Raw genomic sequence first — 12,874 nt, forward strand, 5'->3', positions numbered from 1 at the left:
GTAACAGCGTAGTGGGAATGTTGAGGTGGGGTAACAGCGTAGTGGGAATGTTGAGGTGGGGTAACAGCATGGTGGGAATGTTGAGGTGGGGTAACAGCGTAGTGGGAATGTTGAGGTGGGGTAACAACGTAGTGGGAATGTTGAGGTGGGGTAACAACATGGTGGGAATGTTGAGGTGGGGTAACAACATGGTGGGAATGTTGATGTGGGGTAACAACATGGTGGGGTAACAACGTAGTGGGAATGTTGAGGTGGGGTAACAACATGGTGGGAATGTTGTGGTGGGGTAACAGCGTGGTGGGAATGTTGATGTGGGGTAACAACATAGTGGGAATGTTGAGGTGGGGTAACAGCATAGTGGGATTGTTGAGGTGGGGTAACAGCGTAGTGGGATTGTTGAAGTGGGGTAACAGCGTAGTGGGATTGTTGAGGTGGGGTAACAGCGTAGTGGGATTGTTGAGGTGGGGTAACAGCGTAGTGGGATTGTTGAGGTGGGGTAACAGCATAGTGGGATTGTTGAGGTGGGGTAACAGCGTAGTGGGAATGTTGAGGTGGGGTAACAGCATAGTGGGATTGTTGAGGTGGGGTAACAGCATAGTGGGATTGTTGAGGTGGGGTAACAGCGTAGTGGGAATGTTGAGGTGGGGTAACAGCGTAGTGGGAATGTTGAGGTGGGGTAACAGCGTAGTGGCGTTGAGTGGGAATGTTGAGGGGAATGGGGTAACAGCGTAGTGGGATTGTTGAGGTGGGGTAACAGCATGGTGGGATTGTTGAGGTGGGGTAACAGCGTAGTGGGAATGTTGAGGTGGGGTAACAGCGTAGTGGGAATGTTGAGGTGGGGTAACAGCGTAGTGGGAATGTTGATGTGGGGTAACAGCATAGTGGGAATGTTGAGGTGGGGTAACAGCGTAGTGGGAATGTTGATGTGGGGTAACAGCATGGTGGGAATGTTGAGGTGGGGTAACAGCGTAGTGGGAATGTTGATGTGGGGTAACAACATGGTGGGAATGTTGAGGTGGGGTAACAGCATGGTGGGAATGTTGAGGTGGGGTAACAGCGTAGTGGGAATGTTGATGTGGGGTAACAGCGTAGTGGGAATGTTGAGGTGGGGTAACAGCATAGTGGGAATGTTGAGGTGGGGTAACAGCATAGTGGGAATGTTGAGGTGGGGTAACAGCGTAGTGGGAATGTTGATGTGGGGTAACAACATGGTGGGAATGTTGAGGTGGGGTAACAGCATAGTGGGAATGTTGATGTGGGGTAACAACGTAGTGGGAATGTTGAGGTGGGGTAACAGCATAGTGGGAATGTTGAGGTGGGGTAACAGCGTAGTGGGAATGTTGAGGTGGGGTAACAGCGTAGTGGGAATGTTGAGGTGGGGTAACAGCGTAGTGGGAATGTTGAGGTGGGGTAACAGCGTAGTGGGAATGTTGAGGTGGGGTAACAGCGTAGTGGGAATGTTGAGGTGGGGTAACAGCGTAGTGGGAATGTTGAGGTGGGGTAACAGCGTAGTGGGAATGTTGAGGTGGGGTAACAGCGTAGTGGGAATGTTGATGTGGGGTAACAACATGGTGGGAATGTTGAGGTGGGGTAACAGCATAGTGGGAATGTTGAGGTGGGGTAACAGCGTAGTGGGAATGTTGATGTGGGGTAACAGCTTAGTGGGAATGTTGAGGTGGGGTAACAGCATAGTGGGAATGTTGAGGTGGGGTAACAGCGTAGTGGGAATGTTGAGGTGGGGTAACAGCGTAGTGGGAATGTTGATGTGGGGTAACAACATGGTGGGAATGTTGAGGTGGGGTAACAGCATAGTGGGAATGTTGAGGTGGGGTAACAGCGTAGTGGGAATGTTGAGGTGGGGTAACAGCTTAGTGGGAATGTTGAGGTGGGGTAACAGCATAGTGGGAATGTTGAGGTGGGGTAACAGCGTAGTGGGAATGTTGATGTGGGGTAACAGCGTAGTGGGAATGTTGAGGTGGGGTAACAACTTAGTGGGAATGTTGAGGTGGGGTAACAACGTAGTGGGAATGTTGAGGTGGGGTAACAGCGTAGTGGGAATGTTGAGGTGGGGTAACAACTTAGTGGGAATGTTGAGGTGGGGTAACAACGTAGTGGGAATGTTGAGGTGGGGTAACAGCGTAGTGGGAATGTTGATGTGGGGTAACAGCGTAGTGTTAATGTTGAGGTGGGGTAACAGCATAGTGGGAATGTTGAGGTGGGGTAACAACGTAGTGGGAATGTTGATGTGGGGTAACAACATGGTGGGAATGTTGAGGTGGGGTAACAAAATGGTGGGAATGTTGAGGTGGGGTAACAACATGGTGGGAATGTTGAGGTGGGGTAACAACGTAGTGGGAATGTTGAGGTGGGGTAACAACGTAGTGGGAATGTTGAGGTGGGGTAACAACATGGTGGGAATGTTGAGGTGGGGTAACAGCGTGGTGGGAATGTTGATGTGGGGTAACAACATAGTGGGAATGTTAAGGTGGGGTAACAACGTAGTGGGAATGTTGAGGTGGGGTAACAACATGGTGGGAATGTTGAGGTGGGGTAACAGCGTGGTGGGAATGTTGAGGTGGGGTAACAACATAGTGGGAATGTTGAGGTGGGGTAACAACATGGTGGGAATGTTGAGGTGGGGTAACAGCGTGGTGGGGTGGGGTAACAGCGTAGTGGGAATGTTGAGGTGGGGTAACAGCGTAGTGGGAATGTTGAGGTGGGGTAACAACATGGTGGGAATGTTGAGGTGGGGTAACAGCATAGTGGGAATGTTGAGGTGGGGTAAAAAAATGGTGGGGTAACAGCGTAGTGGGAATGTTGAGGTGGGGTAACAAAATGGTGGGGTAACAGCGTAGTGGGAATGTTGATGTGTGGTAACAGCGTAGTGGGAATGTTGAGGTGGGGTAACAGCATGTTGGGAATGTTGAGGTGGGAATGTTGAGGTGGGGTAACAGCATAGTGGGAATGTTGAGGTGGGGTAACAACATGGTGGGGTAACAGCATAGTGGGAATGTTGAGGTGGGAATGTTGAGGTGGGGTAACAACATGGTGGGAATGTTGAGGTGGGGTAACAGCGTAGTGGGAATGTTGAGGTGGGGTAACAACATGTAATGTGGGAATGTTGAGGTGGGGTAACAACATGGTGGGAATGTTGAGGTGGCGTAACAGCGTGGTGGGAATGTTGATGTGGGGTAACAACATAGTGGGAATGTTGAGGTGGGGTAACAACGTAGTGGGAATGTTGAGGTGGGGTAACAACATGGTGGGAATGTTGAGGTGGGGTAACAGCGTAGTGGGAATGTTGAGGTGGGGTAACAGCGTAGTGGGAATGTTGAGGTGGGGTAACAACATGGTGGGAATGTTGAGGTGGGGTAACAGCATAGTGGGAATGTTGAGGTGGGGTAACAAAATGGTGGGGTAACAGCGTAGTGGGAATGTTGAGGTGGGGTAACAAAATGGTGGGGTAACAGCGTAGTGGGAATGTTGATGTGTGGTAACAGCGTAGTGGGAATGTTGAGGTGGGGTAACAACGTAGTGGGAATGTTGAGGTGGGGTAACAACATGGTGGGAATGTTGAGGTGGGGTAACAGCGTGGCGGGAATGTTGATGTGGGGTAACAACATAGTGGGAATGTTAAGGTGGGGTAACAACATGGTGGGAATGTTGAGGTGGGGTAACAGCGTGGTGGGGTAACAGCGTAGTGGGAATGTTGAGGTGGGGTAACAGCGTAGTGGGAATGTTGAGGTGGGGTAACAACATGGTGGGAATGTTGAGGTGGGGTAACAGCATAGTGGGAATGTTGAGGTGGGGTAACAAAATGGTGGGGTAACAGCGTAGTGGGAATGTTGAGGTGGGGTAACAAAATGGTGGGGTAACAGCGTAGTGGGAATGTTGATGTGTGGTAACAGCGTAGTGGGAATGTTGAGGTGGGGTAACAGCATGTTGGGAATGTTGAGGTGGGAATGTTGAGGTGGGGTAACAGCATAGTGGGAATGTTGAGGTGGGGTAACAACATGGTGGGAATGTTGAGGTGGGGTAACAGCGTAGTGGGAATGTTGAGGTGGGGTAACAGCGTAGTGGGAATGTTGAGGTGGGGTAACAGCATGGTGGGAATGTTGAGGTGGGGTAACAGCGTAGTGGGAATGTTGATGTGGGGTAACAACGTAGTGGGAATGTTGAGGTGGGGTAACAACATGGTGGGAATGTTGAGGTGGGGTAACAACATGGTGGGAATGTTGATGTGGGGTAACAACATGGTGGGGTAACAACGTAGTGGGAATGTTGAGGTGGGGTAACAACATGGTGGGAATGTTGTGGTGGGGTAACAGCGTGGTGGGAATGTTGATGTGGGGTAACAACATAGTGGGAATGTTGAGGTGGGGTAACAACATGGTGGGAATGTTGAGGTGGGGTAACAGCGTGGTGGGGTAACAGCGTGGTGGGAATGTTGAGGTGGGGTAACAGCGTAGTGGGAATGTTGAGGTGGGGTAACAGCGTAGTGGGAATGTTGAGGTGGGGTAACAACATGGTGGGAATGTTGAGGTGGGGTAACAGCATAGTGGGAATGTTGAGGTGGGGTAACAAAATGGTGGGGTAACAGCGTAGTGGGAATGTTGATGTGTGGTAACAGCGTAGTGGGAATGTTGAGGTGGGGTAACAGCATGGTGGGAATGCTGAGGTGGGAATGTTGAGGTGGGGTAACAGCATAGTGGGAATGTTGAGGTGGGAATGTTGAGGTGGGGTAACAGCATGGTGGGAATGTTGAGGTGGGAATGTTGAGGTGGGGTAACAGCATGGTGGGAATGTTGAGGTGGGAATGTTGAGGTGGGGTAACAGAATAGTGGGAATGTTGAGGTGGGAATGTTGAGGTGGGGTAACAGCATAGTGGGAATGTTGAGGTGGGAATGTTGATGTGGGGTAACAGCGTAGTGGGAATGTTGAGGTGGGAATGTTGAGGTGGGGTAACAGCAGAGTGGGAATGTTGAGGTGGGAATGTTGAGGTGGGGTAACAGCATAGTGGGAATGTTGAGGTGGGAATGTTGAGGTGGGGTAACAGCATAGTGGGAATGTTGAGGTGGGAATGTTGAGGTGGGGTAACAACATGGTGGGAATGTTGAGGTGGGGTAACAGCATGGTGGGAGTGTTGAGGTGGGGTAACAGGTTGCTAAAACGGCTAGATCTGTGTTATTTATATTACTATACTAAACAAAACTATAAATCAACATGTAAAGTGTTGGTCCCATGTTTCACGAGCTGAAATAAAAGATCCCAGAAATGTTCCGTACACACAAAAAGCTTATTTCTCTCAAAGGTTGTGCACGAATTAGTTTACATCACTGTTAGTTTGTATTTCTCCTTTGCCAAGATAATCCATCCACCTGACAGGTGTGGCATATCAAGAAGCTGATTAAACAGCATGATCATTACACAGGTGCACCTTGTGCTGGGGGACAATAAAAGGCCACTCTAAAATAAGCAGTTTTGCCACACAACACAATGCCACAGATGTCTCAAGTTTTGAGGGAGCGTGCAGTTGGCATGCTGACTGCAGGAATGTCCACCAGAGTTGTTGCCAGATAATTGAATGTTAATTTCTCTACCATAAGCCGCCTCCAATGTCGTTTTAGAGAATTTGGCAGTACGTCCAACCGGCATCACAACCGCAGACCACGTGTAACCACACCAGCCCAGGACCTTCACGTCCGGCTTCTTCACCTGTGGGATCGTCTGAGACCAGCCACCCAGACAGCTGATGACACTGTGGGATCGTCTGAGACCAGCCACCCAGACAGCTGATGACACTGTGGGATGGTCTGAGACCAGCCACCCAGACAGCTGATGACACTGTGGGATGGTCTGAGACCAGCCACCCAGACAGCTGATGACACTGTGGGATGGTCTGAGACCAGCCACCCAGACAGCTGATGACACTGTGGGATGGTCTGAGACCAGCCACCCAGACAGCTGATGACACTGTGGGATGGTCTGAGACCAGCCACCCAGACAGCTGATGACACTGTGGGATGGTCTGAGACCAGCCACCCAGACAGCTGATGACACTGTGGGATGGTCTGAGACCAGCCACCCGGACAGCTGATGAAACTGTGGGATCGTCTGAGACCAGCCACCCAGACAGCTGATGACACTGTGGGATGGTCTGAGACCAGCCACCCAGACAGCTGATGACACTGTGGGATGGTCTGAGACCAGCCACCCAGACAGCTGATGACACTGTGGGATGGTCTGAGACCAGCCACCCAGACAGCTGATGACACTGTGGGATGGTCTGAGACCAGCCACCCAGACAGCTGATGACACTGTGGGATGGTCTGAGACCAGCCACCCAGACAGCTGATGACACTGTGGGATGGTCTGAGACCAGCCACCCAGACAGCTGATGACACTGTGGGATGGTCTGAGACCAGCCACCCAGACAGCTGACACTGTGGGATGGTCTGAGACCAGCCACCCAGACAGCTGATGACACTGTGGGATGGTCTGAGACCAGCCACCCAGACAGCTGATGACACTGTGGGATGGTCTGAGACCAGCCACCCGGACAGCTGATGAAACTGTGGGATCGTCTGAGACCAGCCACCCAGACAGCTGATGACACTGTGGGATGGTCTGAGACCAGCCACCCAGACAGCTGATGACACTGTGGGATGGTCTGAGACCAGCCACCCGGACAGCAGATGAAACTGTGTGTTTGCACAACCAAATAATTTCTGCACAAACTGTCAGAAACCGTCTCAGGGAAGCTCATCTGTGTGCTCGTCGTCCTCACCAGGGTCTCGACCCGACTGCAGTTCAGCGTTGTAACCAACTTCAGTGGGTAAATGATCACCTTCGATGGCTACTGGCACGTTGGAGAAGTGTGCTCATCACGGACGAATCCCGGTTTCAGCTGAACCGGGCAGATGGCAGACATGTGGGCGAGAGGTTTGCTGACGTCAACATTGTGAACACAGTGCCCGATGGGAGATGTGGCGATGGGGTTATGGTATGGGCTGGCATAAGCTACAAACAACAAACACAATTAGATTTTATCGATGGCAATTTGAATGAACAGATACCACGACGAGATCCTGAGGCCCATTGTCGTGCCATTCATCCACCGCCATCACCTCATGTTTCAGCATGATAATGCACAGAACCATATTGCAAGGATCCGTAGACAATTCCTGGAAGCTGAAAATGTCCCAGTTCTTCCATGGCCTGCATACTCACCAGACATGTCACCCATTGAGCATGTTTGGGATGCTCTGGAGCGACGTGTACAACAGCGTGCTCCAGTTCCCTACAATAATATATCTAATGGATTTATTTAAATTGACTGATTTCCTTTATATGAACTGTAACTCAGTAAAATCATGTTCATGTTGAGGTGAAGGAACACCGCATGACAGGCGGGTGTTTAGGAGACAAACAGACAATATTTCCCACAGTGTCGTAGGCTATTTAACAGGTTGCAAGACCCCCAAAATCCAGAACCTGTTTTGTGCTAACATTCCACTCCTTGTACTTAATTTCATTGCCAAACATGGAAAAAAGAGTAGCAATGTTAGCACAAAACAGACTGTATTTCTCCAGGCTACTCCAAACCTGGGATATTGCGAAGGCTACTGCCATTTAGCCACCCTAGAAGCCAGGTTTCCCAAGCAGCTTCTCTTGTGGGAACCAAGTGAAGAGAGTGAAGAGGGAGCCACACAGAAAGAAAGAAAGAAAGAAAGAAATAAACAAAGAGAGAAAGAAAGAGAGAAAGAAAGAGAGAAAGAAAGAGAGAAAGAAAGAAATAAACAAAGAAATAAACAAAGAGAGAAACAAAGAGAGAAACAAAGAGAGAAAGAAGAGAGAAAGAGAGAAAGAAATAAACAAAGAGAGAAAGAAAGAAATAAATTAAATTTATTTTCCTAGGAAGTGAGTTCAAACATTGAGGGCCTTATTACATGTTTCTCCAGTTGTTACAAAGATATGTACCGCCCCTTTTAGGGTGAGTCCCAAATGGCACCCAGAGTCCTGTGGTCTAAAGTAGTGCACTATATAGGGACTAGGGCTCTGGTCTAAAGTAGTGGACTATATAGGGAATAGGGCTCTGGTTTAAAGTAGTGCACTATATAGGGAATAGGGCTTTGGTCTAAAGTAGTGCACTATATAGGGAATAGGGCTCTGGTCTAAAGTAGTGCACTATATAGGGACTAGGGCTCTGGTCTAAAGTAGTGGACTATATAGGGAATAGGGCTCTGGTCTAAAGTAGTGTACTATATAGGGACTAGGGTGCCATAGGGCTCTGGTCTAAAGTAGTGCACTATATAGGGACTAGGGCTCTGGTCTAAAGTAGTGCACTATATAGGGACTAGGGCTCTGGTCTAAAGTAGTGGACTATATAGGGAATAGGGCTCTGGTCTAAAGTAGTGTACTATATAGGGACTAGGGTGCCATAGGGCTCTGGTCTAAAGTAGTTCACTATATAGGGAATAGGGCCCTGGTCTAAAGTAGTGCACTATATAGGGAATAGGGCTCTGGTTTAAAGTAGTGCACTATATAGGGAATAGGGCTTTGGTCTAAAGTAGTGCACTATATAGGGAATAGGGCTCTGGTCTAAAGTAGTGCACTATATAGGGAATAGGGCTCTGGTCTAAAGTAGTGGACTATATAGGGAATAGGGCTCTGGTCCAAAGTAGTGCACTATATAGGGAATAGGGTGCCATAGGGCTCTGGTCTAAAGTAGTGCACTATATAGGGAATAGGGCCCTGGTCTAATGTAGTGCACTATATAGGGGATAGGGTTCTGGTCTAAAGCAGTGCACAATATAGGGAATAGAGCTCTGGTCTAAAGTAGTGCACTATATAGGGAATAGGGCCCTGGTCTAAAGTAGTGCACTATATAGGGAATAGGGCTCTGGTCTAAAGTAGTGCACTATATAGGGAATAGGGCTCTGGTCTAAAGTAGTGTATAGAAAATAAGGTACCTTTTGAGACCGAACCTTATTTGTCTGCCCAGTCTGGGATGTTGGCAACGGTCCCTCCTCTCCAGGAAAGTGAAAGAGGATTTGGCCTCAAGCCCCCCTCCCCCAGACACCCATAATTAAGAATCAAGCAGCATTAACAAGTGCAGTGTTTTGAACACTTCTTTAGCCAATTTCTAGTTGGGGTTTTTATTTCTCAATAAAGACCAGCCTGTTCTCTGCCATCTCTCTCTCTTTTATTTTAAGTTGTGTTTTTTGCCACTACTCTGAATTGTGTCTTTTGGATGGAGATGGAAGAGTCATCACAGTGTATTTATTTCTCGGTCAGATAACGTCATGAGAAGAAGCGAAGCGGTCCAGATAACAGGAAGGCTAATCAGTTTCCTCCATGAAATAGTTATTAGGCTCCTCTGAATCACAAAGATGGAAACGCAGCAGAGTGACTCCTGAAAGATGGAAACACAGCAGAGTGACTTCTGAAAGATGGAAACACAGCAGAGTGACTTCTGAAAGATGGAAACACAGCAGAGTGACTTCTGAAAGATGGAAACACAGCAGAGTGACTCCTGAAAGATAGAAACACAGCAGAGTGACTCCTGAAAGATGGAAACACAGCAGAGTGACTCCTGAAAGATGGAAACACAGCAGAGTGACTTCTGAAAGATGGAAACACAGCAGAGTGACTCCTGAAAGATGGAAACACAGCAGAGTGACTCCTGAAAGATGGAAACACAGCAGAGTGACTTCTGAAAGATGGAAACACAGCAGAGTGACTTCTGAAAGATGGAAACACAGCAGAGTGACTTCTGAAAGATGGAAACACAGCAGAGTGACTCCTGAAAGATGGAAACACAGCAGAGTGACTTCTGAAAGATGGAAACACAGCAGAGTGACTTCTGAAAGATGGAAACACAGCAGAGTGACTTCTGAAAGATGGAAACACAGCAGAGTGACTTCTGAAAGATGGAAACACAGCAGAGTGACTTCTGAAAGATGGAAACACAGCAGAGTGACTTCTGAAAGATGGAAACACAGCAGAGTGACTTCTGAAAGATGGAAACACAGCAGAGTGACTTCTGAAAGATGGAAACACAGCAGAGTGACTTCTGAAAGATGGAAACACAGCAGAGTGACTTCTGAAAGATGGAAACACAGCAGAGTGACTTCTGAAAGATGGAAACACAGCAGAGTGACTCCTGAAAGATGGAAACACAGCAGAGTGACTTCTGAAAGATGGAAACACAGCAGAGTGACTTCTGAAAGATGGAAACACAGCAGAGTGACTTCTGAAAGATGGAAACACAGCAGAGTGACTCCTGAAAGATGGAAACACAGCAGAGTGACTCCCGAAAGATGGAAACACCACAGAGTGACTCCTGAAAGATGGAAACACCACAGAGTGACTCCTGAAAGATGGAAACACCACAGAGTGACTCCTGAAAGATGGAAACACAGCAGAGTGACTCCCGAAAGATGGAAACACAGCAGAGTGACTTCTGAAAGATGGAAACACAGCAGAGTGACTCCTGAAAGATGGAAACACAGCAGAGTGACTCCTGAAAGATGGAAACACAGCAGAGTGACTCCTGAAAGATGGAAACACAGCAGAGTGACTTCTGAAAGATGGAAACACAGCAGAGTGACTCCTGAAAGATGGAAACACAGCAGAGTGACTCCTGAAAGATGGAAACACAGCAGAGTGACGTCTGAAAGATGGAAACACAGCAGAGTGACTTCTGAAAGATGGAAACACAGCAGAGTGACTCCTGAAAGATGGATACACAGCAGAGTGACTCCTGAAAGATGGATACACAGCAGAGTGACTCCTGAAAGATGGAAACACAGCAGAGTGACTCCTGAAAGATGGAAACACAGCAGAGTGACTCCTGAAAGATGGAAACACCGCAGAGTGACTCCTGAAAGATGGAAACACAGCAGAGTGACTTCTGAAAGATGGAAACACAGCAGAGTGACTTCTGAAAGATGGAAACACAGCAGAGTGACTCCTGAAAGATGGAAACACAGCAGAGTGACTTCTGAAAGATGGAAACACAGCAGAGTGACTCCTGAAAGATGGAAACACAGCAGAGTGACTCCCGAAAGATGGAAACACAGCAGAGTGACTCCCGAAAGATGGAAACACAGCAGAGTGACTCCCGAAAGATGGAAACACAGCAGAGTGACTCCTGAAAGATGGAAACACCACAGAGTGACTCCTGAAAGATGGAAACACCACAGAGTGACTCCTGAAAGATGGAAACACAGCAGAGTGACTCCCGAAAGATGGAAACACAGCAGAGTGACTTCTGAAAGATGGAAACACAGCAGAGTGACTCCTGAAAGATGGAAACACAGCAGAGTGACTCCTGAAAGATGGAAACACAGCAGAGTGACTCCTGAAAGATGGAAACACAGAGTGACTCCTGAAAGATGGAAACACAGCAGAGTGACTCCTGAAAGATGGAAACACAGCAGAGTGACTCCTGAAAGATGGAAACACAGCAGAGTGACGTCTGAAGGTTTCGATAAGATCTATTCAGTATGTCGGTTCAATGCTGGGTTGTGACGATGTCTGATTCATGTCTTTGGTGGTGTTGTTGTTGTTGTTGTTGTTGTTGTTGGTAAACAGTTGATGAACGCTTGGTTTATGGGCATACAGGGAATTATCTGTTTACTCGAGATGGTTGTTTTTGTTTATTTAAATGAACAAGGTGTGTATGCGTATACACTAGGTACACCAAACATTAAGAACATATTTTTATTATTGAGTTGCACCCCGTTTGGCCCTCAGAACAGCCTCAATTCGTCTGGGAACGGACTCCACAAGGTGTCGAAAGCGTTCCACAGGGATGCTGGTACATGTCGACTCCAAGGTTTCCTTCCCACTGTTGTGTCAAGTTGTCTGGATGCTCTTTGGGTGGGTGAACCATTCTTGATACACATGAGAAACTGTTGAGCGTGAAAAACCCAGCATCGTTGCAGTTCGTGACACAAACCGGTGCGCCTTGGCACCTACTATCAAACCCCAGTCAAAGGCACTGCAATATGTTGTCTTCCCCATTCACCCTCTGAATGGCACACGAACACAACCCATGTCTCAATTGTCTCAATGCTTAAAAATCCTTCTTTAACCACCTGTCTCCTCCCCTTAATCTACATGTCTCCTCCTCTACATCTACATGTCTCCTCCCCTTCATCTACATGTCTCCTCCCCTTCATCTACATGTCTCCTCCTCTACATCTACATGTCTCCTCCCCTTCATCTACATGTCTCCTCCTCTTCATCTACATGTCTCCTCCTCTTCATCTACATGTCTCCTCCCCTTCATCTACATGTCTCCTCCCCTTCATCTACATGTCTCCTCCTCTTCATCTACATGTCTCCTCCTCTTCATCTACATGTCTCCTCCCCTTCATCTACACTGATTGAAGTGGATTTAACAGGTGACGTCAATAAGGGATCTTTCACCTGGATTCACCTGGTCATTCAGTCTGTCAAAGAAAGAGCAGGTGTCCTTAATGTTTTGTACATGAGTCTAAATTAGGCCTAATTGTTCTCGATCTGTCTTCTGTGTGCAGGTTGTGCAGTCTGACTCTGAAGAGGTTGGTGGTCCTGAGGGAGCTGGACAAGGAACTCATCTCTGTGGTCATCGCTGTCAAGATCCAGGTAAAGATATGACCTTTCACACCACACCTGGCTGTAGGTACGGCAGGAACACACCTGGCTGTAGGTACGGCAGGAACACACCTGGCTGTAGGTACGGGAGGAACACACCTGGCTGTAGGTACGGCAGGAACACACCTGGCTGTAGGTACGGCAGGAACACACCTGGCTGTAGGTACGGCAGGAACACACCTGGCTGTAGGTACGGCAGGAACACACCTGGCTGTAGATACGGCAGGAA

General features: G+C 48.3%; 1 protein-coding gene across 4 annotated transcripts in view; it reads left to right on the forward strand.

Annotated features, from left to right (window-relative positions):
• Nucleotides 1-12,874, forward strand: part of LOC118379694 (phosphofurin acidic cluster sorting protein 2-like) — a 137,485-nt gene that overhangs the window by 84,167 nt on the left and 40,444 nt on the right. For all 4 annotated transcript variants that reach the window (XM_052496184.1, XM_052496185.1, XM_052496182.1 and 1 more), the window contains exon 2: nucleotides 12,549-12,636. In XM_052496184.1, the coding sequence (XP_052352144.1) occupies nucleotides 12,549-12,636 (88 nt within the window). The remainder of the gene's footprint in view (nucleotides 1-12,548; nucleotides 12,637-12,874) is intronic.

The sequence above is a fragment of the Oncorhynchus keta genome, chromosome 35 (genome assembly GCF_023373465.1).
Source record: "Oncorhynchus keta strain PuntledgeMale-10-30-2019 chromosome 35, Oket_V2, whole genome shotgun sequence".
Lineage (NCBI taxonomy): Eukaryota > Metazoa > Chordata > Actinopteri > Salmoniformes > Salmonidae > Oncorhynchus > Oncorhynchus keta.